The 27353-nt window shown below is 40.1% G+C and overlaps 3 protein-coding genes across 4 annotated transcripts; 1 reads left to right on the plus strand and 2 right to left on the minus strand.

Moving 5' to 3' along the window:
- Positions 1 to 4645, minus strand: rab9b (RAB9B, member RAS oncogene family). The gene is made up of 2 exons (XM_079479508.1): positions 4564 to 4645; positions 1 to 3404 (listed from the first exon to the last, which is right to left on the minus strand). The coding sequence occupies exon 2, from the start codon at positions 3368 to 3370 to the stop codon at positions 2762 to 2764; it is 609 nt and encodes a 202-aa protein (XP_079335634.1). The 5' UTR covers positions 3371 to 3404; positions 4564 to 4645; the 3' UTR covers positions 1 to 2761.
- On the plus strand, positions 4273 to 8493 carry pofut4 (protein O-fucosyltransferase 4). Of its 2 annotated transcripts, none has more exons than XM_079479507.1 (4): positions 4273 to 5259; positions 5622 to 6288; positions 6830 to 7452; positions 7870 to 8493. In XM_079479507.1, exons 2-4 carry the CDS (start codon positions 5629 to 5631, stop codon positions 8015 to 8017), a joined length of 1431 nt encoding a protein of 476 aa, XP_079335633.1. In that variant the 5' UTR covers positions 4273 to 5259; positions 5622 to 5628; the 3' UTR covers positions 8018 to 8493. The 2 variants fall into 2 exon arrangements, with proteins under 2 accessions (XP_079335633.1, XP_079335632.1); XM_079479506.1 differs by having other exon boundaries at positions 5208 to 5384.
- Positions 8287 to 27091, minus strand: znf185 (zinc finger protein 185 with LIM domain). The gene is made up of 27 exons (XM_079479505.1): positions 26845 to 27091; positions 24209 to 24247; positions 23809 to 23926; positions 23568 to 23672; positions 22203 to 22232; positions 22059 to 22118; positions 18240 to 18287; positions 18058 to 18138; positions 17864 to 17944; positions 17560 to 17616; positions 17410 to 17475; positions 16760 to 17311; positions 16551 to 16610; positions 15110 to 15181; positions 14866 to 14913; positions 13735 to 13818; positions 13523 to 13582; positions 12242 to 12292; positions 12109 to 12150; positions 11955 to 12005; positions 11800 to 11859; positions 11071 to 11097; positions 10262 to 10327; positions 10122 to 10172; positions 9652 to 9717; positions 9049 to 9148; positions 8287 to 8903 (listed from the first exon to the last, which is right to left on the minus strand). Exons 2-27 carry the CDS (start codon positions 24216 to 24218, stop codon positions 8805 to 8807), a joined length of 2145 nt encoding a protein of 714 aa, XP_079335631.1. The 5' UTR covers positions 24219 to 24247; positions 26845 to 27091; the 3' UTR covers positions 8287 to 8804.
- Between the last annotated feature and the right edge of the window lie 262 nt (positions 27092 to 27353).

A 27353-nucleotide genomic window follows, 5' to 3' on the forward strand; every position in this document is an offset into this window, starting at 1 on the left:
AATGGCTGTTAGAGTTCGTTTATTCATCGCATTGCATTCTTGCAAACTAAATTGGAAAATAAAAGCAGTCTTGACCTTATTGCTTGACCTACATGATGTGCAGCTGCCTAGTTATTTTCAAAAAAAGCGCAACCCTTGCTGAAAAAGAAACAGACAATGCATTTTAGCAAATACAGTGTTTACAAATGAATGCCCAAGTTCAAAGCATACAGCACTTAACACTGGTGTACTGACTTTATATAAATCCAATCGGCTAAAAGAGACAATCAGTATGTTTATTGAAGTTTCCCCATTGAAATGAATAACAGTTTCAGACTTGACCTAATTGTTTTTATTCGACATACAGTATAGGATTTATAACTTTTATTTAACTTTTTTTGCTGTAAATTATAACCCCGACAAAGCAGTGAGACTGATTTATTGCAGAACTAGATTTTTTACTTTTGTAACACTGAAACAAGTCACGTCATATCACTTGCATTTCCAGTGATTTGATACAGATAGAGATGAGAATCTTTCACCACGCAATAGAGATTTCCTTACTATAAAACCAGACCATGGTTTCCATTTCACAGTGTAGCAATACACATTTAAGACTTCGTTTTTGCAGCAGATACAGTATGTACGTAAGTAGGCATCAATAAAAAAAATCAGTTTCTTGTCAAACATGACACATAAATCATATGAAAACAACAAAATATGTATGATGTCAGAGGGTTGCATGTAAGCATATCTGTCAACTGAAAGTTGAGTATGTTCGTTCTATGAATAACACGTTTGTACTTTGGGAAATGATTGTTAAATCAAATTTAGGTCGGTATATCTACGCATTTTATAAATGAGGCCCCTCAATTTATATAAGTTTAAATGTTCTACATTTACATGTAGGCCTTTAGCAGTTGCTTTTATCCAAAGCGACTTAAAAGGAAATGTTCTGCTTCATTTCGAAAATAAATTAGACCACATTCATGTTCAGGGACACTAGAATTAAAAAAAACATAGTAAAAAAGAAATAAGGAGAAGTACTTATTAATGCACAAAGTAAATTACAAGTGCCCTTTTAGGGTCATAGTACCGTGTGCTTTGGTTTCCTTTCAGCATTGGGCCAAAAATTAATAAAGTACATTATAATTGATCAGCTAGAATATTCCACATGTATTCCTTCAATTCACATCAACTGTTAACTTCCCAAGTCTCCAACATCAAATTTAGATCTCCACGAACTCAGAAAACTTCGTACATCATTTCAAAAGAGGAACTGTGCATTTATGTTTTTAGCACACACATGACCATCCCATGCAAGAGAGACAGAACTTCCTTTTTCATTGCTCACCACGTATTCTCATCATGTGATTCGATGTACAATTGGTTAAATATACACAACACAACCTGACAATTGAAACATGAAATATGCCTAAACAACACACACAAAAAAAGACACCAACACTGTTATAAATGTAACAACTAAAGGATAAAATAAATTAATGAATTCAACAAAATGACAGAAGAAACTACAATGACTGTACCTCAGACTGTTTGTTAGAGATGACTGGCAATGTTGAGTTTTTTTACATATCAGATAACAGGGTAAATCTCACAGTCATATTTTTTTATAATTATTATATAAACAGGAAAAGACCAAGTCTTATTTAGTAGATTTATACATTGCATCATTATTTTCATGACAGTTAAACACATTTCCCCCAAATATCCAATTCTGTACTGTGAACAAAATAACACTAATTAGCCTTGTACAGTGATAAAACGTACCCAGTCCTGACATAATATGTGTCATTTATTTACCCCCAAAACTTGTATGCCAAAAAAAGATATTTAGCAAAATGTCAGTTTTGTATCCAATGGAAGTCATTAGAGGGACAAAGTTGTTGGGTTACCAACGTACCTTAAAATATCTTCTGTATTTTGCAGAAGAAACAAAGAGATATGGGTTTGGAATCACATGAGGGTGAGTAAATGATCAAATAATTAAAAAAAATTCATGGAACTATCCCTTTAATTGGTAGCAAAGTATGTATGGTGCATGTTGGAAAAGGGGACAAATGGTATGCCATAACACAACGCTCAACACAAAATAGCAGAATGTTATGTAGAGGACAGTCACACGTACCAAGACCTTCGTTCTGAAGAAAGAACCATTGCCGCTTTGAATGGCCAAGGACCACCCAAGAGGTCATATGACTGACAGGTGGAATTGTCCCCAAAGTAACAGACTGGTGTGCATTCACAAATGTGTAAAAAATGAATAACAACGTTAATGGGTTCATGCCGTTACACTACACATACTTATAAAAATTCAGCATTTAGCAGATCATGATGCATTCTCATTGTAATCACAACAGCTTACTTCTCCAAGCCAAGGGCTTTGTGTTGTTTAAGAACAAGACATGCATGTCTCCCAGAAATCTTGTCCAATTCCAGCGATCAGAGGACGACTTTGAATCTGCTGAAGTTTACAGTTATAGAACACTGTTAAAGAAGAGCCACATTACAAACATTCACGCCTTTGGCTGGAGACAAGTATGTTGTTTGTACCAGATGGAAGAGGGATTAAGTGTTTATAACATAACTTTACTCTTACATACGCATTACATAGGACTATCTGTTACACGTGTAGCCAAGAGACACGTCTGGCTAAAGTTGTGCCTGTACCTACACTTCAAGCCATCAAACACGTAAAGCATGAGAGAGTTTCAGTCTTTGAATATAAAACCAAAATGCAGAGGTCCAATTCCAAGGCGCCTCAACAGCAGGAAGAGCGAGCCACTTTACGGTTTCCATGGAGATCAATGGTACTACTTAACATGGTGTGGTCTATCAGGTCCTCACCAGCCAGAACTTCCCGAACCGCCGACTCAAAGGCAGCCCCCACGTTGGTGTCGTCTTTTGCGCTAGTCTCAAAATATGGACAGCAGCCGTTTTCCTCACACCACGCCCTGGCCTCATCCTCCCCGACTTCACGGTCCTCCTTGTCCACTTTATTTCCGAGCACCACAAAGGGAAACCGTTCAGGGTCTCGTACGTCAGAATAATACATGAACTCCTTCTTCCAGCAGCCTAGGTTCTGGAAGCTCTGCAGGTCGTCCACGGCAAACGTTAGCAGACAGCAGTCCGCCCCACGGTAGAAGGGCGTGCGCAGGCTCTTGAAGCGCTCCTGGCCTGCCGTGTCCCAAATCTGGAGGGTGACCAGCTTGCTGTCTATTTCAAGGTCGCGGTTGAGGAACTCCACGCCAATGGTGTGGAACGACTGTGAGTCGAAGCGGTCGGTGACATAGCGGTTCATGAGAGAGCTTTTACCCACACCACCATCCCCCAGCAGAATGACCTTCAGCAACAGGCTCTTCCCACTCATAACGGCCTCCAATATTGCACGTGTTCACTGCAACCTAAATAACACACACACAGATACAAGCATGTTTTGTCCAGAGGGAAAACACACAATAAAGGTTTCCTCTTAGGTTCAATCAGGAACAGGTAATGTTATACCAAATGATCTGATTAGAATACACAGGTTTTAGCCATTCTTCACAGTGTTATTCAGTGGTGGCTTATCTGCTGTGGGTCAGCTGCTATAGTGTCTGAACCTGAGACCTTGGCCAGGAAGACACACTTTGAGAGAGCAAACAGATTGGTTAAACATAAGACCGTTTCATGATTTTCTTTTTAACTTTAGCCTGTAGGAAAATGTGCTGTTCTTGGGGACTATGGCTTAGTTAAATTAGTGTATTTTAATCAGAAAAAAACATTACTGGTGTGCATGTTGAGACAAAACAATGGCACCGATATATTTTAGGATACGTCAGGCCAAGATATTTTCAGTTAAGACAGCTCAAACATTATTTTAGTCTGGGACACTAGTCTTAAGCCTTGTCTGTGAAACCGGCCCTAAAGGTCTGATGTAAACGTCACGTTTTGATGCACACAAGCAAGTAGAAATATCACAACAGACTTTTACTAAATATGCATTCCTAGTCCTACATAAAAAGTAATATTAGGGAAGAATAATGAAGAGCAGATGCCATTTTATATGGATTTGAGATGTTTGACGACATAATAACTGCAAAATATATTTGTCCCTAGTTATTGCTATTACACATTACTGACAAAACTAGACCACAGAAACCCAAAACTTAAATATCTCGTGCATTCAGTCAACAAACGTTGTTTTTCTTTCAATAAAAAATAATGACACATAACAGGAAACAGCTGATCATTGAATGCGCATGCGCACGTGTGCATGACAGCAGTGTTTTTAGCACACTAGTGCTCAAGCTAACGTCTTCATTGTCCTGTATGTTATGAATCAAACCTCACTTACACTCTGATTAAAACAAATCTGACATTTATGTTTCTACTCATGTCATTAAACGTTAAAGCATTTTCGATCTTCGTTAACTCCATCTATGCCTAGCGCAGGTATTTATGTATTATTAAAAAAACTAGGACCGTAATTGAAAATGAGCCAAAGGACATTGGAACGTTGATACCGGTGAAAACTGAAAAACACTTTAGAGTTTAAACATGCAAAAAAAATCACTGTATTACCTCATATTGTACCGCGAACAGTGAGCTGCTTGCTGCTGAGGTTTCACGCGCTCCTTGCGCTTGCGCGTCTATGTGCAAATCTGCAACCCTGTTCTGACAGACAAAAAGCGCTAACGCCGTAAAACGTGTAAATAGTCAGCTAAGACAGCTAATTTCATTCTCCCTTTATTTTATTATGCTTATTTAACATGTATATGTACAGGTCTATCTGACTGTCTATTCTATATTAATTGTAATGAAACTGACACAAAAAACAATATAACCCCATACTATAATAAAACTACTCAGATAGAAAAGATAGTTGCAATTTTAAATTGGTTAGTCTCAAGATTTATTCAACATTAAACATACACTATCATGCTATCTGCTTATTTTTTTCAAACGGGTAAGTTATGCTATTGCATAATTTTGAGTTGCAGTAATTCTTAATTTCATGCGTTTCATTTGTTATTTTACATCAGTTGTTTATATGTGCTATTTGAAGTTCAGATAAAGGGAATAAAAGATATTGAAGGTTTAAAATGTTTGTAATGTAATGTAATGTTATGTTCATCCACAACACAAGGTGGCAGTAGTGTCCAGCTATTCCTTGCGATATTCCTCAAATCCGAAAATGCACATCACGTCCCACTCACAGGGCTCTTGAGGGTCGGCAGAGAACACAAAACATCTTAACATGCGTTTCGTTTAACTAAGGTAAGAAATTATACGGTCAGATCACGTTATGTGAAAAATAAACGTCTGTGTAGGCTGTGAATGCGCCTACCTAGACAGCATTTCTGGGGAAGTCGGGAGCTAGCTGTACCGACGAAGATACTTAGGTTTGATGATGCTATAATGCACAGATATGCTGTTTTGTTTTGATAATTTTTAAACAGAACGTTAAGCAGTTCTGAGACTATAATTAGCAAAAAATGCTGAAATGTATCTCACAGCCGTTTATTTAGTGTACTGTACAGTTAATGACCTAGAATGAGCCAATACAATTCTATGGCTACAGTTTAAGGATGGACAAAAGAATGAATAAAATTTTACATTCTTTCTCTGATTGTTCCCAGGTCGACAATGATGCTCTGCTTTTGGCTTGTTGTAGTGACCCCAGTATCATGCTGGGGCCGGGGGGCAGTGGACACATTGGATGTTTTCCAGCCTCAGAGCGCTCTTACTGATGTGGAGTTTGGCACTGTGAGCACCTACCGTGGCCCTGGAAACAATGACCATCGGCCTAATAAAGAGTTGCCCATCCTTTTGTGGTGGAGCTCCAATCTGTTTCCCCACTTCCCAGGAGACACGGAGCGCGTGGACTGTGCCCGCTTCTCTTGTCTGGTCACACGCAATCGTAAAGTTCAACTGTACCGTCGCACGTTGTCCATTATCTTCTACGGCACGGACTTTAGGGCATACGAAGCTCCGCTGCCACGTATGCCGCACCAAACATGGGCGTTATTTCACGAAGAGTCACCCATGAATAACTATCTCCTCTCTCACAGCGTTGGCATAAGGCTCTTTAACTACACGGCCACATTCAGGAGGGAGTCCGACTATCCACTAACCCTGCAGTGGCTGCCCTCGCTAGATTATCTCCTGACACCGTCTGCCGTGTCGTTGCAGGAGAAGAACCGCTGGAGACACGCTGGTCTGGCTCCTGTGCTCTACATGCAGTCCCACTGTGATGTGCCTTCTGACAGGGACCGCTATGTTCAGGAGCTCATGAAATACATAGAGGTACCTAGTGTTCCAAATATGCAATCAGAGTAAGACATCTGTATTATTTTCTTTGTTCTGATGAACACAGAGACTGATATTTGGAAGAATGTTCGAAAGCAAACCATTCTGGGACATTTCTGTAGCGTAAAATGCAGATAGGATGTCCTATCACAAACTCGAAATGCCTTATTTTGGCTCTGATTAAAGGAGTTTTTATCGCGGACCAAAAGTTTTTTCCAGGGAGCACTTAAGCCTAGTCCCAGACTAAAATGAATGGAAGGAGTTGTCTTAACCTGAAAACATCTTCAGAAAATATTGCTGTGTATTTAAGAGGTGTTTGGGGTTTTCTGGTAACAATGGGTGCGAGTTGTGAGGGCATTTCATAAGGTTTTTGACCCACTATTGCTGAAAAAGCATAATGGCATAACAACCTTGTACCAATGCCCTAGCAACCATTTTAGAACAATTAAGCAACCAAACACTATTTACACTTTGTATGTTTACAATCTATGTATGATCTTGACAAAATATAATTTTGTCGTTTTTGTGTCATCTTCAGATCGACTCATATGGGAAGTGCCTTAACAACAGACATTTACCAGAGGATCTGGAGGACACCAGCACAGCTACTGGTGAAGACGGGCGCTTCATGAGCTTCGTTTCCCGCTATAAGTTCCACCTGGCCTTAGAGAACGGCCTGTGTCCAGACTACATGACCGAGAAGCTCTGGCGGCCCATGCACCAGGGTTGTGTGCCAATATACAGGGGCTCGGCTTCAGTGGCCGACTGGCTGCCAAACAATCATTCTGCCATCCTCATCGATAATTTCCCCTCTCCACGAGATATGGCGGAGCACATAAAGGCTCTAGACCAAGACGACACTGAGTACTTGCGTTATTTGGAGTATAAATCGCCTGCAAAGATCACTAACCTGCACCTGTTGAATGTGTTGGAGACTAGAGAGTGGGGTGTTAATGACATGAGTAAACCCAACTACCTGAACGGCTATGAGTGTTTTGTGTGTGATCGAGAGAATGAGCGTCTGGCCGCTGTAAAAGCACACAAGAAGAATCCAGAAAAGAACATGCTCCCTCAACCAAAGATGGCCGACAGCTCACACATGGGATGTCCACTGCCAAGTCCTGGATACGGATCTGTGGAAAGCATTGATGCCAATGATAGGTAAAAACACAGCAGCAATATGTAAAACTTTATATGTACACAAATGTAGCTGACTAATTGTCGCATTACAATGTGGAATAATAATGTTACCCTTAGACTTGTTTTCTTGTGCATGATTCATCAAAGCGTGCTATTTAAAAAGTGTTACATAACCTTTCATTACAGTCTCTAACATGAAATTCTCCTGAATGCAAAGGAAAGGAAAAGCCACATTTCAGTGAAATGTGTGCTTCCATTTCATCATCAACATGAATAGTAAAAGCATGTATCCCCCTTAAAATGCTGCACGTTTTGTTATTATCATGAGGAGGCCGGGTTACACGCCTGTTTATTTGACAAATTCACCTGCCTATCCAGTCTTGACCGATATAATGGTAAAACAAGCTGTGTAGATTAAAAGTTTGTCTTTCTTCTCAGCTGGCACCTGATGTGGCCACAGGACTACTGGCAGAGTCTGGATCAAGCAGGCGGTTTGGAGTCACTTATCAGACATAACGTGTCAGACCCGTCATTACTATGGCAACACATGCAGAACATCGCTGTGCGGAGAGCTAGAGGCCAATGAATTTACAGACATGAAGAATGATGCTTTACCATCTGCCCAAAGGAGCGGATGGTAAAGACCACTGTTGCCAAAATATTTTGATCTCAGCTGAACTATAACTGGGTGTGCAATTTAAGAATGCATCTTCTTCTCTTGAAATCAGATTTTGTTCATCACACTCTGCATTTTCTTATATGCATTCAGACCAAAGGCAACATTTTACAGTCACTTAGGCATGTTTGCTGCTTGTCACAGAAAAACTCACAGATTAATATCACTGCAAACATGATAAAGTTAATGATTTTTTATTCACAATAGTGTTATAGTACTATAATTATGTCCTTTTGGTGTTGCTGAGATTGTTTGTTGAAAATGATCCTTTATATCTTTTATATGAAGTTCATTTATAAAGATTTGTATACCTCAGTATTTTTAATATGCTATATTTATATTTTCTACTGCAATACAATAAAGGTGGATAAAACCGTTTATTTTTACACTGCTGTTATACAGAAATTTATCACATTTAGCAATATAGAATATATTTGCATCATAATTGACCAGCCATTCAGAGTCACTGAAAACAGAAATTGAACATTTGACTAAAAGTCAAAGTATGCATTAATGAATGCAAAAAAAAGATCTTCTATGGCTATACTAGCACACATTTAAAGCATCCGACATTAAAGCTTCATTCAGCAATATGTATTAACATGCACAAATCGTTTTAAGTGTAATTCTTATTACAAGGAAGGAGCTTTACATAACAGTGAATTATATCCATTTGTCCTGGAATTAATTGTCAGACTTAAAGCACATTGGAATAGCAGCTCTCACAGTGAACAGTCCCACGGTGAAGAAACATGTTGTAGAGTAGATCTCCCATCGGTTTACTGCAGATACCGCACTTAAGAGGGGGTAAAAGAAAGTCATTCAATATGCATCCTCTTTAAAGCATATTGTCATATGTCATTTCGTGTGGTCAAGTAACATCAAGCAAACAAGCATATTACCATACAAAATGCATTGTCTGAGCAGGGATCATTCTGTACCTTAAAGCAGGACGGGTGACATGATATGTTCAGGTGCTCAATGGTGATCGTGTCATTTCCCACCAGTTCTCCACAGTATGTGCAAGAAGTTTCTTTATGGCTAAAGAGACAAAATGAGGCCATTGGACAAAGCTCATATGACAAGCTAAAAAGCCACTTTCCTCATTGCTTAAAAAGGAAATTACAGTGTTCTTGGTTAACGTTATATCCTATTGCAGTAATGTAAGACTTACATCCACAGGATGTGCACATTACGCTAATGTCATTATCAATCCTGATATGTGTGTGGAACCTGATATGTGTGCGTACCACATCTAAATGTGTGCACAACATTTATACATGAGGCCCCCGCTCTTTAGCCATGAAATCCAAAATTAAACCAAAAAGTAATGTGCAGTGCTTGAGTCCCCAGGAACAAGATTGGGAGCCACTGATATTTACAGTGGTGGAAAAGAAATGTGTACATGCGAATCAAATCCAACTTAAGAAGTTTAAAGTGATGTTTGAACGCTTAATAGATATGACATGATGACGTGATGTCATAATTGTGACATAACATGATGAATACACCTGTGGTTCAATGTGACTATATAAAGAGGTTACCTGGAGTAGTGACTGGGGCTGCTGTAATTGTAGCTGGAGGTTGATGAGGACACATAATCAGAGCTGCTACGACAGGGAAGACATACAAAACTCGTTTTAATGCTATAAGACATCGCCTTGGTCCACAGATCCACTGCAAAGCATATCTTCACTGCTGCTGGTATTTTATATATTTTATGCAAAACCAGCATTCAGCGGTTCTCAAACGGATGGTGAGTAAAATGCAACTAAACAATCAACCACGTAAATGTGCAGTTACAACATTACAAACGCTTTCCATTTCTGACATCATACTCCAGCCGAAAAGCCACTTGCTGGGCTACGAAGAAATGCAATTTTAACGTATTTCAGTTTTTGATTTTAGGGATATTGTTTACACACACACAGCAAAAAATGTGTAACTGTTAAAATCATCTCAGCCCAGTATCAAAACAAACAATTGTTGTGAGAAAAAAGTGCCTGCTCCTTACCTGCCATCAAGATGTGAATTGTTTACATATTCTTTAACGTAGACAAAGCCCCTAAAACAAAGGAAAAACAGAGAATACATTAAAAGAACAACACCTCCAGGTTACAACAAAAAAGTTATATTGAATAATTTCAAACAAACTTCTTGGATTCAGATTCTGGTAACTCTTTTTGGTCATCAGTGTCCACGATTTTAGTGCTGGTTGAGCTACAACACAAACAGTCACTTTGCATTAAACACACATACACCACAGAAGGCTCCTTTTTACATTAACATTTTTGTTTAATGCGACACATGCAAGTATTCTTGGGAAAGGTTGTCTTTGGGTAAATGTTTGTCTTTACGTGGCCTTTTATAGAAATAACAATAGGTAACCCAAGACATAATGCAGGGCTATACTTTTGCTGTTGTCCTAGAAACCCTGCCCTTATGGCTCAGTGCTCCATTTCTTATTTCTGAATGCAGATGTGAAGCAGGTTTAGCCTATGAACCTTTGCATGTTTTATACTTGTTTTACAGATATTTCAGCTAGCCTGGATGCTTCAACAAAGATTAACCCAGCAATTCATTGGTATTCATTTAGATTATATTTTCAATTTGTCCTTTTAAGGACATTATTTTTTAAGGTGACAATTACATCCGAAACACATTACACAAATTGTATTAAATTATATAAACAAATAATTTAGTGATAAATCTATAAGAAAATATTTGCAAAATTTGATTCATAATGGTTTGGTGGATGTTGAGATTTCTGTGAAAAATTAAAAAACAACTGGAGTGATCTCACATTGGTTATTATCGTTGTTGTTATTGACTAAATGAATATGCAGTACAATGAGAAAAAAACGGATTTTTTAATTCATACAATAGTGGGGTTGGCATGAAGCAGTTGGCAGGTAAATATTAATGATCTGTCATGAAGTTTACACAATGAAATCAGCACTTACCTCTCCATGTTCACAGTCCAATTCCTCCTGTAAATAAAGCAGATGTTGCTTTTAAAATTCTTCAATTGTTCTGTGATGTAAAGGCTAGCCTTTCCTCTGGAGAGTTGTCTGAACATCTATAAGGTGTAGTGTGAGGTCGGGAGGAGTTTTAGGGTTGGGTGCGACTCAAACTGTTTTGCTGATACCTCCTCCAAGACGGCAACCCAGTATGCAGTATGATCATGGGTGTCGGAATAATTGTCCACCCAATTTTTGAGACCAATAATGGTGGACCCACCCACTTTTATTTAGCGCAAATTTAGCTACAGCCTTGATTTCAATGCCTTGACTTCCATTTCACCTGGCTCATCCAGATTCCGTATAAATTTAACTCCATTCCATTTCAACAAAGCAAGGTATCAAAGTATTGTTGTTCATTAAACATTATACAATAATAATAGAGTGTTAATTATTATATTTATTAAAATGATGAAATAAACACCTCCCCTAATACTACCCCTAACCTTACCATACACTTTATTGTTAAACACCTTTAATCTAATATTTCTTCTGTAAAAATGTAAAGCGAAAGACGGATTCGAACAACAAATCTTTATGTGTCATGCTTCTTCCCCTCTGAAGTTGCTGGTAAAGTGGTGTTGTTTTTACTCTCCGGGTGTAAAAATGATCTTAATGTAAAAACTTTAGCTTTTTAGAGTGGATCCTGCAGATCGTTTCTTGATAAAATACCTCTTAGTACTCATTGGAATAACGTCCTCGGCCAGAGAAACCAAAACATCTGTGGACATGCTATCAATGAAAAAAAGATTCAGATGTAATCCAATGCATTATATAACAGACAACATTATGAAATTAATAAAAACAATAGTGAGAATTCAACTCACTTGGGATCCTTGTTTATGGGACTCTTGTAGTGTTTGACTGTAACTGTGGAGCTGAAGGTAAAAAAAACGTTATCTTTTCACAGACTATACCACGATTATCTTTTTCAAGAAGCAAATAGAGACATATTATTTAATTCATTTATTGCAAAGTTACCTGTTGGTCGAGTCTGACTTTGGATCAGAATACCACTCAGGACTATAAAAAGAGAGAAAGTGTGTGATAGTGGTGTTGGCTTAGGCTGATTGTTAAACATTGAAAACCGTCTACTTTAAGATGAAATCGTTACCTCTTTGTGGGAAGACTCCCTATTGGAATTGGATCAAATGGATCATCAGAACTGAAAAACAAAACAGTTCACAGTGAGCTCAGAAACACAAACTTTTGTACAAGTTGAATTGTAATGTGACTCTGATACAGAACTCTAATTTTACACAGAGGGAATAGTATGACATTCCCTTCCTGCACTTTTTTCCAAAGCGAAGTGAATTTAACCTAAACATTTACTACGCATGAGTTCCCAGAGGATGAAAAACTTTGCGTATCAACTTTTTTTAGTCCCTTATTGGGCAATTCTCCTGTAAAAGAATGCCCACGGCAAAGGGAGAGAAATAGCTCGCCCACGCGTCAACTGACGAGCGATAGGAAGACCCGCTTACCATCAAGATTGGCTGCGTTGCATCAAGATTGACTGCACTGTGGACCTCATTACTCTTGAGGTAATGAGAGATGTTTTTTTGGCCACAGCATTTCAGTGATGGATGTTATATAAACGGTGGATATAATGCTGGATTTGTAGATCGTTTGAAAGATAGATGGCGCGAAAACTAAATATTCTTCGAAAATATGAATCATGCAATACTGCTCTATAGGTACTCAAGAATAATAGGAGATTGGCAAAAACTGCACGTTCAACCGGACCTTTAAGGACGCAAAAAAATGCTGTTTCGCTCCTAAATGTTTTTTTTTCCACAATTTATCTGTCCACTTCTCTGCCCAGCTGCTTGCTTTTGTAGAACCTCACAGCTTACAAGCGGTATTTATCCACTCTGTAGATGCACCAGTGTTATGTTTATATGCCAGAGGAGAACTGGTGCACCCAGTTGAGTCTCATGTTTCATCTCCACACATATAAACCAGTGGAGTTTTGGTTTCTTGCAACTGTTGCCTCACTTGGAGACTGCTGCAGACATTGCTTCTTGTGTTTTAAACTTCATAGTCGTTTTACACTTAATTATGCATTTAACTTTAATTAATAAACATTCAATTTGCATATTTCAGCATATACTAAATTTCAACAGACAATGGACTAGAATGGCCACAATACATCTAGAAATGCTGATTAAACAAACATTTGGAATGGTCTCTTTATTTGTTCTGTGGTTGTATGTTTATGGTATTGTGACTGTAGTAGTGAATACTACAGTCATTAAAATGCACCCTTGCACGCAAATGTAGAGAGGTTGGAAAATGTTTGAGCATCAGAAAAAGAAAAAGCTAAGAGGCTAAAAGAATACGAAAAAAGATTGTTAACGTGACCAATTAAAAAAAGAAAGCCATTGTGCAGTACCTCTCTAAATGCGTTGTCTGTTTTACGGTTGTCCTGCTATAAGTGTAGTCAGTGCTGATTCTGAGAATAAGAGAAAAATATTAAACCATTAGTTATGATGCTTTAAAGCTTCAGTTTGTGTTGTGTGTCTTTTGTTTATTTAGGTACAAAATCTTGATCTTATGCGCATGTATTCTTAAAAAAATTGTAAATGTTAAAAACAAATAAATAACCTGGTAGCGCTAGTATTGAAGGGGATAACATCATCAGCAAGCAGGTCCAGACTCATCTGTGTCTGCTTTGTGTCTGGCAGATAACTGAAAGAGAAATCAATAATACACTCAAATCACTATACAATACTAACACAAATAATTTTGTGTCATGAAAGCTTTTTCCAGTTTCATATGGTGATTTAAAGGACATTTCTGAATGATGTTAACACTTTAAAGTAAATGACATGTGTTAAACTTAAGGTTGAATGCATACATTTTATGCTGGAAGACAATTTGGATATATATTTAGTTAGCGCTTTTACAAAAGCAACTTGTAGGTACTATTCAGTTGTTCAAGCTGACTTAAGGAATGCCTTTTTTGGGTCTAAGCACTTTCAAGCGGGCTACAGCTTAAACAGCTGTTTATGAGCACTGTTTACTCATATTGCATATTTAAGCAAAACATGTACTAACTCAAAAGTATTCACTACAGTCACCAGCCTCACAGAATTTCCGACATCAATATTTGAATACATTATATCATAACGAATATTTTCCTGGATTGCTGCTTTTGAATGTGGGAATGCGAATGAACAGAGCTGAGCAGTAGGGTGCGGCATGTGCTCAGGACACAATTTAAAGTAAAGATGCCGAATATTTATTTATTGTTTCATTCTTTACGCCGTTAGAGCTTCTACAGCTGTATTAATGGCAAGAACTAGTCTGTTTGTATACAAAAGTCTGTTCTATGCACAAGTCGATGGGACAATTTGGAATCCCCAATCAACCTAACCTGCAAAGGTGTCCAGAGCCATTTTTAGTCTCAATCCTGGGCAACATTAAGAACATTTTCGGAACTGTTTTATTGAGCACTGGCAATCGTGATCAAACTTATTGGAACTACCTGTGCATTAAATGATTCCAGCCAGTCAGAATCGAGTATTCAGGTAGATCATGGTATAAACGAAAATAAATTTACATTACAGACTGTTAAAATAAATCGATGTCAAATTCACACAACAAATGTTGACTAAACATATTAAATTACACATATTCCTACCTGGAATAATACAATTGTTGTAGCATTTTTTGTGGGGGATTTTACGAATAGTTTTCATTATGAATTACATTTGCATATACAGCCTTTCTCACCTGTCACCTGTAAGCAAGTCTTGACTGAGCAGATCTATTTCAGGTTTACTGCAGGATGAACAAAAACAGCAATTACAATGAGCTAAAAAAAAGCACAAATAGAGCATTCGTGCGATCTTGTGGACTGTTACGAAGCAGCTTCTCAATTGACTTGACATAATAAATCATTATCATGATAAGTTATGAGTTAAGAGTGAAACACAACAGTTTAAGTTAAAGTAATGAGTTAATGTGTCATACAGACCTCCCAGAGAGATCCAGAAGATCATCATTCTTCACATCATTTCTCTTTTCCAGGTTTTGTTTAGGATCCATTCTGGCACACAGACAGGAATGCAGAAAATGTGTATTAAATCATACACTGTGACAGTGTGAGCAAACACAGGAACATTCTCTGTAATGTACATTCTCATGTGTTGTCTGTGAGTTCAAGTGAGACAAAGTTGGATTTCACATGAGAATATGTATAATACATCAAAATGAGTAACAGTGAGTGAGTGGGTGACTTTCACATAATCTTAGTCAAACATGATGTTTTAAAGAATATATGAGTGATTTGCGCGTAAAATAGACCTTCCCGAAAACTCTCCTGCGGTTGTACAAATACAGAGGTGATAGTAAAATGTGTGTATGTTAATGACTTCCAATCATTCGTAAATAGGGCGCTAAGGACTTATTCATAATAGGCATAATCCCTGCCTATAAATTACAGCTATGCAAATAACGTATCTAGGAAGGCTGTGGAATCTTCTGGACTCATTCTCAGGTTTGGCACGTTATATTGCACAAGTGCATAATATAGTAATAGGCTGTCCGCCTAACAATAAGTGTATGAATTTATGTGTGTCCACCAAAGGGTTTTTAGCCAGCTGAAATCATGTCTGGTGTTCTTCTGAAATCTGCCAGCTGTTTGTGCTTTATAGTTTTTCAGGTTGCTATGATTTGGAATATTCACAGCAGTGATAGGTTGAGAGTTTCTTATTTTGAAGACTATTAATGAATATAAAAATTTTCCGCAATATTAACTCATCCATTGTTGTGTTGTACAAGTATGATGGTTGGTCAATAGAGTGCATTTACCCAAAGCTAAAGGGATATGCCACTGAAATATTAAAATTCAAAACTGTCATGAATTACGGAGAGGAGTATCCCTTTAACGAGTAAAAAAAAGAAAGAAAGAGGGGCAAAAAAAGAAATATCATTCTGATACATAGTGCATAAATATGCAATGTCATCAGTTAGTCCAAAAGAATACAGTTATATTTCACGCACCATTTACACGTGAGGATGTGTACATTTATTTCATACCAACTTTACATTTTGAAAATACAAACATGTTCATGAACCCGTAAAGGTCGGAACGACTTTACGAATGTTTACACAAAAATGTGTTCCATGAATGAGGGCCATTGATAGTTCATGTAAGTTTATGCATTTGCTTATGTTAACAAATACAATCTTATTGTAACGTGTTACCGGCTTATCTTTATTATGTTCATTTTCTGTGTTACTGAATTGTGTTTTATATTTGGAATCATTACTGCCAATGGTTTCATGAGAATGACCCGACAAATGACTGCTAACGAAGAGCAAGAAAATCAAAACACTCTGTGCTCTATCCACATGAATGACACTAATATTAATATGCAGTCTTTATAACATGAACGAATCAGATCATCTTGTACCTGGCAGGCTCTGTGTTGAAGGATATCAGGGTGTCTGAAAGTGCCGTCAGACTTTCAACGCTGAAACAGGAGAACAAAATCACAATGAAGAAATAACAGGACAGACGATGAATGTCCATATTCAGTCTATAAAACTCACTCTTTGTCAAGGTATTTAATATTCTGAAACAGAAATGATGTATGTACATTTCATTTATATAATAACATACCTTTTCTCTGGGGTGGGTTCAGATGCTACTTTCTTCTGAGATGTAGGTGTATTTTCAGCTTTAAATGTGGATTTGAATTCAGTTGCTGTTGTAGTTTGTGTTTTAGATTTACTTTCAGCAACTTGTTTAATTTCTGCCTTGGATTTGGGTTCAGTTTCTGTGTTAGTCTGTATTGTAACTTTAGTCTCAGCTGCTGGTTTAGGTTCAGCTGTGGATTTAGATTCAGTTACCGTTGTAGTTACTGTAGTTTGTGTTGTAGATTTAGTTTTGGGTTCAACTGCTGGTTTTGTGGATTTAGTTTCAGCAACTTGTTTAGTTTCTGATGTAGGTTTAGATTCAGTTGCTGGTGTCATTTGTGTTGTGGGTTTCGTTTCAGCCACTGATTTAAGTTCGGCTGTTGGTTTGGTTGCAGTTGCTTCTGTTTTAGTTTCAACCGCTGCTTTAGCTTCAGTTGCAAGTGATGTAGGTTTAGGTACAGATTTAACTTCAGGTGGTACTGGCTTTACATCCTTCACCAATGGGGCAGGGGGTGCTTCTGGAATTGGTTTAACACTGTAAATACAGAAAATACAAAATAAAGATACTGTTAAACAAAAATTCAAACATTGCAGTTGTAGGCGTGTATTTGACAAGTGGTGTGTGTCGTTTACCTTTGCTTAGAGGCAGACGGAGCAGGCTCTGTTGTGGGTATATCCTCATCATCACTTAAGACAACTCTACAAACCACATATGCACAAGAATTCAGGAATGGAGATGAGGGTCAAAACATTTGATTTGATTTGGTGAAATGTTTGGGGTACCTTTTAGCAACAAAAGAAGTACTCGTCTGGGTACAGTTGTTGGGGTTTTCTGATGAGCTGAAAAAGCAAAGCATGAATATAAGGTGGGATATGCCTACATCAATCTTTTTTGACATCATCTCCAAAAACCAAAGCCATGGTTTGGTTACAAAAAACATGGAATTATCATGGTACCATTAAAATGATGTTTTTACTATATGTACCGTATGTCTACAAACAAACGGATACAACAAATAATACTACTTTGGTATGCTTCCTGCTTTCACATTTTCACTTTGAGCAATAACTGTACCATTACACTTACTCATATTTCTTTGCAGCCGACAGTACATAGGAACGCTGGCTGGCCGCTGAAGCTTTTAGGACACTGCTGGCTGCCTCTGTCCTGCACATGCGAACACACACAAACAAACACACACACAAAGAGAAGGTCATTTTATGAAAAGGACTTTTAACTCTTACAGCACCCTAGTTAAATCTGTCATCAGTATCTCAAACCTCTTTTCCATCTCCTCTTTATTCAGAGCGGGCTCAGACTGCACAGGCGTCTCATTGTTGACTCGAATTGTGTGAGGAGCTCTGCGGATACACATTTAAAGAAAATGAAAATCTAAAGATGTGCTAAACTGAGTCAAATGCTTTCAGTGCATTTGTAAGTGTTTTTGGTCTGGCTCACTTACATTTTCTTGTAACCATCAGAAGAGGTTTTGGAGAAGCTTTTTACCCCGCTAAGAAGTGAGAGAGGGTGAGATAACATATTATTCAAATTCATTTTGCAAATCTTTTTTTCTAGCAATACAACCTAATCCAAGACAAACACTTTACCTAGATCCACCCCATGGGGTGGTTTACCGGACAGGGTTTAAGCCTAGTGCTTGACTAAAATCAATTTTTAGAACAACTTGCACAGTTATATCTTAAAATACATTAGTGATATTGTTTTGTCTCAAGAAGGACACCAGCGTGTTTGTTTGTTTGTAAGGCATGTTTGAAAAATTACTGAAATGTAAACTAAGGAAACCCTTCCTTGAACCGCCACCTTACCGTGGTGGAGGGGTTTGAGTACCCGAGTGACCCTAGGAGCTATGTTGTCGGGGGCTATATGCCCCTGGTAGGGTCTCCCAAGGCAAACAGGTCTTAGGCGACGGGTCAGACTAAGAGTGGTTCAAAAATCCCATATGATGTTAAAAATACCAAGGACCGTGACGTCGCCCGGAATGGCGCAACCGGGGCACCACCCTGGAGCCAGGCCCAGGGTCGGTGCTCGTATGCGAGCGCCTGGTGGCCGGGCCTTTCCCCACGGGGTCCGGCCGGGCTCAGCCCGAAGGAGCGACGTAGGTCCGCCTTCCCGTGGGCTCACCACGTGCGGGAGGGACCATAGGGGGTCGGTGCAGAGTGGATCGGGCGGCAGTCGGAGGAGAGTGCCTCGACAGCCCGATCCCTGGATACGGAAGCTAGCTCTAGGGACGTGGAACGTCACCTCGCTGGCGGGGAAGGAGCCTGAGATGGTGCGTGAAGTTGAGAGGTTCCGACTAGAGATAGTCGGGATCACCTCTACGCATGGCTTGGGCTCTGAAACCACACTCCTCGAGAGAGGATGGACACTTCACCACTCTGGAGTTGCCCATGGTGAAAGGCGGCGGGCTGGTGTGGGTTTGCTTATAGCCCCCCAGCTCTCCCGCCATGTGTTGGAGTTTACCCCGGTGAACGAGAGGGTCGTTTCCCTGCGCCTACGGGTCGGGGTTAGGTCTCTCACTGTTGTTTGTGCCTACGGGCCGAACGGCAGTGCAGAGTACCCGACCTTCTTGGAGTCCCTGGGAGGGGTGCTGGAAAGTGCTCCGACTGGGGACTCCGTCGTCCTACTGGGGGACTTCAACGCCCATGTGGGCAACGACAGTGACACCTGGAGGGGCGTGATTGGGAGGAACGGCCCCCCTGATCTGAACCCGAGCGGTGTTCAGTTATTGGACTTCTGTGCTAGTCACAGTTTGTCTATAACGAACACCATGTTCAAGCATAAGGGTGTCCATCAGTACACATGGCACCAGGACACCCTAGGCCGCAGGTCGATGATCGACTTTGTAGTCGTTTCATCTGACCTGCGACCGTATGTTTTGGACACTCGGGTTAAGAGAGGGGCGGAGCTGTCAACTGATCACCACCTGGTGGTGAGTTGGATCCGATGGCGAGAGAGGAAGCTGGACAGACTCGGCAGACCCAAATGTACTGTAAGGGTCTGCTGGGAACGCCTGGCCGAGTCTCCTGTCAGAGAGATCTTTAACTCCCACCTCCGGTAGAGCTTCAACCAGATCCCGAGGGAGGCTGGAGACATTGAGTCCGAGTGGACCATGTTCTCCACCTCCATTGTCGAAGCGGCCGCTCGGAGCTGTGGCCGTAAGGTCTCCGGTGCCTGTCGAGGCGGGAATCCCCGAACCCGGTGGTGGACACATGAAGTAAGGGAAACCGTCAAGCTGAAGAAGGAGTCCTATCGGGCCTGGTTGGCTTGTGGGACTCCTGAGGCAGCTGACGGGTACCGGCAGGCCAAGCGGACGGCTGCCCGGGTAGTTGTGGAGGCAAAAACTCGGGCCTGGGAGGAGTTTGGTGAGGCCATGGAGAAGGACTATCAACTGGCCTCGAAGAGATTCTGGCAAACCGTCCGGCGCCTCAGGAGAGGGAAACAGTGCCCTACCAACGCTGTTTACAGTGGAGGTGGGAGGCTGTTGACCTCAACTGGGGATGTCGTCGGACGGTGGAAGGAGTACTTCGAGGATCTCCTCAATCCCACCGTCACGTCCTCCATTGAGGAAGCAGAGGCTGAGGGCTCAGAGGTGGACTCGTCAATCACCCAACCCGAAGTCACTGAAGTTGTCAAGAAACTCCTCGGTGGCAAGGCACCAGGGGTGGATGAGATTCGCCCTGAGTACCTCAAGTCTCTGGATGTTGTGGGGCTGTCTTGGCTGACACGCCTCTGCAGCATCGCGTGGCGGTCGGGGACAGTGCCTCTGGGATGGCAGACCGGGGTGGTGGTCCCTCTTTTTAAGAAGGGGGACCGGAGGGTGTGTTCCAACTATAGGGGGATCACACTTCTCAGCCTTCCCGGGAAAGTCTATGCCAGGGTACTGGAGAGGAGAATACGGCCGATAGTAGAACCTCGGATTCAGGAGGAACAGTGTGGTTTTCGTCCAGGCCGTGGAACGCTGGACCAGCTCTACACCCTCTACAGGGTGCTGGAGGGTTCATGGGAGTTTGCTCAACCAATCCACATGTGTTTTGTGGATTTGGAGAAGGCATTCGACTGTGTCCCTCGTGGCATCCTGTGGAGGGTGCTTCGGGAGTATGGGGTATGTGGTCCTTTACTAAGGGCTGTCAGGTCCCTGTACGACCGAAGCAGGAGCTTGATTTGTATTGCCGGCAGTAAGTCGGACTTGTTCCCAGTGCATGTCGGACTCCGGCAGGGCTGCCCTTTGTCACCGGTTCTGTTCGTAATTTTTATGGACAGAATTTCTAGGCGCAGCCAGGGGCCGGAGGGTGTCAGGTTTGGGGACCACACGATCTCGTCTCTGCTATTTGCGGATGACGTTGTCGTGTTGGCCCCTTCAAACCAGGACCTTCAGCATGCACTGGGACCGTTTACAGCAGAGTGTGAAGCGGCTGGCATGAAAATCAGTACCTCCAAATCCGAGGCCATGGTCCTCAGTCGGAAAAGGGTGGCTTGTCCACTTCAGGTTGGTGGAGAGTTCCTTCCTCAAGTGGAGGAGTTTAAGTATCTCGGGGTCTTGTTCACGAGTGAGGGAAGGATGGAACGGGAGATTGACAGACGGATCGGTGCAGCTTCTGCAGTAATGCGGTCGATGTACCGGTCCGTCGTGGTGAAGAAAGAGCTGAGCCACAAGGCGAAGGTCAATCTACGTTCCTACTCTCACCTATGGTCATGAGCTTTGGGTCATGACCGAAAGGACAAGATCCCGGATACAGGCGGCTGAAATGAGCTTCCTCCGCAGGGTGGGTGGGCGATCCCTTAGAGATAGGGTGAGAAGCTCGGTCACCCGGGAGGAGCTCGGAGTAGAGCCGCTGCTCCTCCACATCGAGAGGGGTCAGCTGAGGTGGCTTGGGCATCTGTTACGGATGCCTACTGGACGCCTTCCCCGGAAGGTGTTCAGGGCCCGTCCGACCGGGAGGAGACCCCGGGGAAGACCTAGGACATGCTGGTGGGACTATGTCTCCCGGCTGGCCTGGGAACGCCTCGGTGTCCCCCCGGAAGAGCTAGAGGAAGTGTCTAGGGTGAGGGATGTCTGGGCATCTCTGCTTAGACTGCTGCCCCCGCGACCCGGCCCCGAATAAGCGGTAGAAAATGGATGGATGGATGGATGGTAAACTAAACTTAACTAAAGCCCAGTCCAGACCTAATCCTTGTCCAGGAAACTGCCACACATGGCAGTGTTTATTTTCTGATGTTTCTATAGTCAGAAGCAACATTAAGTGCATTCAGTTTTGCTTACGCATATCCATTGGCTGATGAAGTTGATGTTGGCTTGGCTTCCGTCTTTGTGAAAACCCCTCTGCAAAAGAAAAGTATTTATTGTATGGTAAACTAGGAGAAAGGTGCTGTGCCTTTGTTTGTCACTGATAGTCTGAGAATGTACCTGATCAAGTATCCAGAAGATGCTTTTGCGCTGTGAAATAAAAAATTTAACATTTTAATTATTTGTAATTTGTAAACTATCAAAGTTTAAACAGTTTGACCTACAGAGCTATCCTGTATAAACCCTGTTCCCTCCCGTCTGCAAAATATACAGGTATCTTACTCATGGGTTTAAGACACGTGATTTTGTGGACACTAAAGTATTCTCTGGTCCCCTCCCTGCTTATAGTGGTGATGAGATTTATAGTAGATTGTCTTCATTAAACTGCTGATTGTCTTGGTGGTGCCTGCAAAATTATGTCGATTTTGGGGCAGACCTGACCTGTTGAAAAGAGACGGTCTCCATCCCTCTTGGACTGGGGCTGCTGCCTAGAACTATGGCGCATAGTCTTAACGCTAAAACTTGACTCACTAGGGCACTGGTCAGGGAGCAGACAGAATGGCTTAATTGATTGCTGTCTATCACAGAAACACAAAATCCACAGCATATAGCTATCTCATCTACAAAACACCATAACATAGAGACTGTGTCTGTCCCAAAAGTATGTAAATCATTGACAGGTAATTTAATTTATGTAAATCAAATAATAAATGAATATAATCCAGATAAACATCTGAAATGACTCAGTTTGCTAAATATGAGGTCTCTCAAAAAATAAGGCAATTTTTGTTTATAATATGATCACATATCATAAATAGATTTGCTCTGTCTGGATAAAACCAGATGACTAAATTACATCTGTTAGTTCCCCAAAATTACTGTTATAAACATGTGGCTCGTCATAAAGGTAAAGGGGGAGGTATTGGTGCATTTTCTAATTATACTTTTAGCATTACTCAAAAGTCTAAATTTAAATACAACTCTTTTGAGGAGATGGTGCTTTGTATAACGTCACCAAATGTAAATGATAAATCACCTAAAATTTTAAATAAACATTTTATCTGGCTACTGTATCTAGGCCACCAGGGCACCATACAGACTTTATAAAATGAATTCGGTGACTTTTTATCAGAATTAGTGGTAACCGCAGATAGAGTCCTTGTCAACGTATTTACTTTAAAATCTTACTGACTACCTATAGGGCCCTCCACAGTTTAGCTCCACAGTATCTGAGTTTTTTTCTCCACTGGAGTTTTTGTGTGTGTGTGTGCGTGTGCGTGTGGATGCACTGTATGTATGTTTTGGTGTGTGTAAGTGTGTGTGTCAGTGCTTGTATGGTATTTAATGTAACATGTTTTCATGTATAGCTGCTTTGTAACAATGAAAATTGCTATATAAATAAGCTCCATATAAATAAAAGTTGAGTAAAAGTGGCTGCCAAATAACAAATGTTCAAGTAATATAACCCAAGCAGGGAGTTAATACTTCTCTGTGTTGTCTGTGGGCAGAGGATCTTTAGTTGGGGGTGTAGAAACAGGACTTGTATCTTCCAACACGCTATTTGTGCGGTTTGCTCGAACCTCAGCAATCCTGCCAGGAGAAGAAAATGTTTCAAACCTGTGTTACTAGAGTGTAGCTTAACTTTGGACTCATCATCTGTGTGAGTCTCTTTTTATTTTCTACTGTCCCTTTCTGTCTCACTCACACTGACTAATTTCTTGCCTACCATGGTTTCTCATTCTCTTCTTGCTCAAGTTTCTCCTGCTGTCTCTGTATCCAGCTGTTATCTCCTTTCAGAGCAGTGCGGACCGTTGTGGTCCTTAAAACAGACTGTCTGTTCCCCTCTACACACAAGAACATACCAGACAAAAATATACAAAGATATGTTCAATATTGCAATTCAACAACAGTGAGTGAAAGGGACACTGTGAAAAATGACGAAACTAAAGCATGAAGATGAAAGTTGGGTGTTTTAAGCAATGCATGACATGCAGCAAAACAGTGTGCTCTCGCTTAACTCTCGTTTAAGTAAGAGTGGAATGCCATAATGTATTACTGACTTGTGAAAGAGTGAGTCAGATAGATTTATATAAGATTCACTACAAAAAGACAGATTCAAAACTCACCACCGGACATTGTTTGCAGCACTTGCTTAAAAAAATAACCTGGATAAAGGAAATGAGAAAAAAATACATTAACACTAGTTATCATGAGCTAGCGATGACCATTACTTCTGCAGAATTTATTCTTATTGTTTATCAAAAGTTATAACTATTCAGTGTTCACATTAGTTTATGCATAATGAAGTCTCACAAACAAGCAAGCAATAGTTGTGTGTCTATTAACTAACAATAACATAGATTAAGCACATCCCTTGTGTAAAGTGTTAGCAAAAGTAATGAAAAAAGACCATTTAAATCTGGAGCCCCTGCATATTTTCTTAAAATCACAGGTTAGGGAGACTAGGCCAAGTTGTCATAGAACTGCCATATCGGACTGTATACTTGCTGTACGGTTTTGGGTCAATCTGTTGTGTTCCATAATTTTATCAGAATTTTTAATTTAATGACAGGGTCAATAAGTTAACCTAAGCTTAACCAACTGCCATGTGCAATAGGAATAAAATAAATGACAAAATACACTAAAACGTGTTATTACCAGATGAATATTATAAATCAAAAATCCATAGCTGAGAATAACCTAGGCTACAATAAATGAAAATACATGAAAATAATTAAATGATTATACTCCTGTCAATTAATAGCCGCTATAATGTATATTGTGTTGAAGTCATTGGTTATTTTATTTCAATATCTAAATATAATGTCTGATGCTGATGTACACACAGTGTGGTTTTATTAGAAAAATAATTTATTACAATTATTAATTCTCCATATAGTTTTGGATTATGTATTTTACTTATTTTAATGAGATAAGATAAGCGATGGATAAAAACAAAGCATGGATGTACTCATCACTGACGTGTGGTGAGGTCAAACGGACCAGAGAAAACTATTTTAGGCTAACGTTCTGGGGACGTTCCGCTAACGTTCCTTTCAAAGGTTTGTTTTGGGTTATCCTAACGGAAATAAAACGTTTGTTTCATGGTTCCTGTAATGTTATGGGAAGGAAAACTTTCCCGGAGGACCAAAAACTAACGTTAGAAGCAAAAACCAAAGATTGTTAGCTGGGCCGGTTTAAGCGGTGCGGCTGCCGCTTCCGGCGACGGTGAGAGACACAAGCGGCAGCAGTACGGCATCCCTCGCGGGAAAACTGAGAGTTAATAACACCCTATACAGTAAATAGCCTACACAACACACACGTATGTTATAAACAAGGTGGCATAGTGTTGCTTTTCGTGTCTGTGGGATGAAAATAAAGAAATTATGCGCTTTGTGTGCGTCGAGTAGAACCGTTCATGGCCTTCACCAATAGCCTATGTGATGATACAGCTGAAGTGGTCAACTAAAACATATCGTGTGGTTTGACATACATCCTCTGTAGGTTGCAAATAATGATACACTGTAAAAAAGTATCCATTGCGGGAAAATGCAACGTTAGGGAGCAAAAGAGTAAAGTTTCCGCTGTATTTGTCATCTGCTCCGCAGTCTGACAGGCTTCTGACAAACGAGAGAATAATTATAGCGGGCGGGGTTTTCTGTGAAGTTGTACCGGTAAATGTAGATAAACTGGCTGGGTTGCATTTACATTACATTGAGATCCGATCACAATGCGTGGTTAAAAATCAAGTTAGTAAGCCATCATTATTATTTTGTTGGTTAACATCCTAGATTGTATCTGTTGTAAGTATCAGATGAGACAATTCTTAAAACGCTCAACAAACTGCTCAATATCTTAAGTGTACAGGATGAAGAAACAAAGCTTACGCTACTCAAAAATGACCCCGGGCTTGTTAAACAAAGCATCAGAAACTCAACAGAGCACATTGAGCCAAAACTTTCCCCAAAGTTATTCCAACATGAGCATTGAGCTTTGCTCCATGGTGACACAACGTGATATCAAGTGTAAACACAGTTTGTGAAGAGGAAACAATGACAAAGCCAAATAATTGTATGAAGTCAAATGCACTTTCACCAGAGCAACAGTCTATACCAACCAGTCAAGGTTATTGAAGTTTAATCAAATTAAAACTGTTCATTGAAATCAAATCAAATACTGACCTATAAATTATTGAAAAAACTTAACTCAAGGACAATTTAAATGTTTCCTCAAAAATAAACTGAATTAAGTTTATAGCAGTGAAATGATAATAATAAACTAAAACTAAAATTGAAATTCATTAATCTTCAATAACAAAATAAAAATAAACCAATAAATTATTAAATGGCAAAAGCATATACCAAAATTGCAAAAACTTAAGCTAAAATTAACAAAGAAGCTGAAAGTAAAAGCTTATATTAATAAAACTAAATAAAACTGTAATAACTCTGCAACCAGTACAGATGAAATCAATCATGAGTGTTCATACAGAATAAAGAAAAGAAAGTATTTTCAAGTTAACCGAAGTGCTTTTTATAAAACAATACAACAAAAACACAATCACGATACATTATAAGCACATGACATAATAACGAGTTACGGCATGAATCAAAAGCCAACAATACAGTGAATATATATATATATCTATATATATATAGATATATATATATATGTGTGTGTGTGTGTGTATATAGTGAGTAGATGTCAATCCCAAATACTATCACTACTTTGTGACATTTTATTAAAAGCACAAGTGACTTACCTGGTCAGAGTGAGTTTAGCTGTGAGTAATAGCTTGGGTCACAGATGCACCAAGCTGTGTTAGAAAAAGAACTGTGAGATCTTGGCTCAGTGAACACACACTGACGCATGCACACACTGTTTTCAGTGACAGCTGTCTTCTCCAGCGAGCAGGTACGGGCGTTGGCACAGACCTGCCCAGCCAGTCAGGGAGGCCTGGCCAACCAAACCTAGGCGTGTTCCTGAGTATGTGTGTAACTCAGTGTTATGGGTGGAATAGAAAGTGTGCTTCTTGCATACCATTGTGTGTTGACTTCTGATGTATATCATGTACAGATAGAGACCAAGCTGCAGAGAACAATGACTGGAAGTGATGTCACACCGACTCTAATCTGTCTGAATTGAGATCTTGTTCATCTGCCCACCCAGCGATACAAAACCAGCATGACTTAGACACAGAAACTGGTCAGAATGGCATCTTTAAGGGCTGGGACAATCAGAATATTCTGAAACAAGACCAATATGTAACAG

This window comes from Barbatula barbatula (assembly GCF_947034865.1).
Source record: "Barbatula barbatula genome assembly, chromosome: 18".
Classification (NCBI taxonomy): domain Eukaryota; kingdom Metazoa; phylum Chordata; class Actinopteri; order Cypriniformes; family Nemacheilidae; genus Barbatula; species Barbatula barbatula.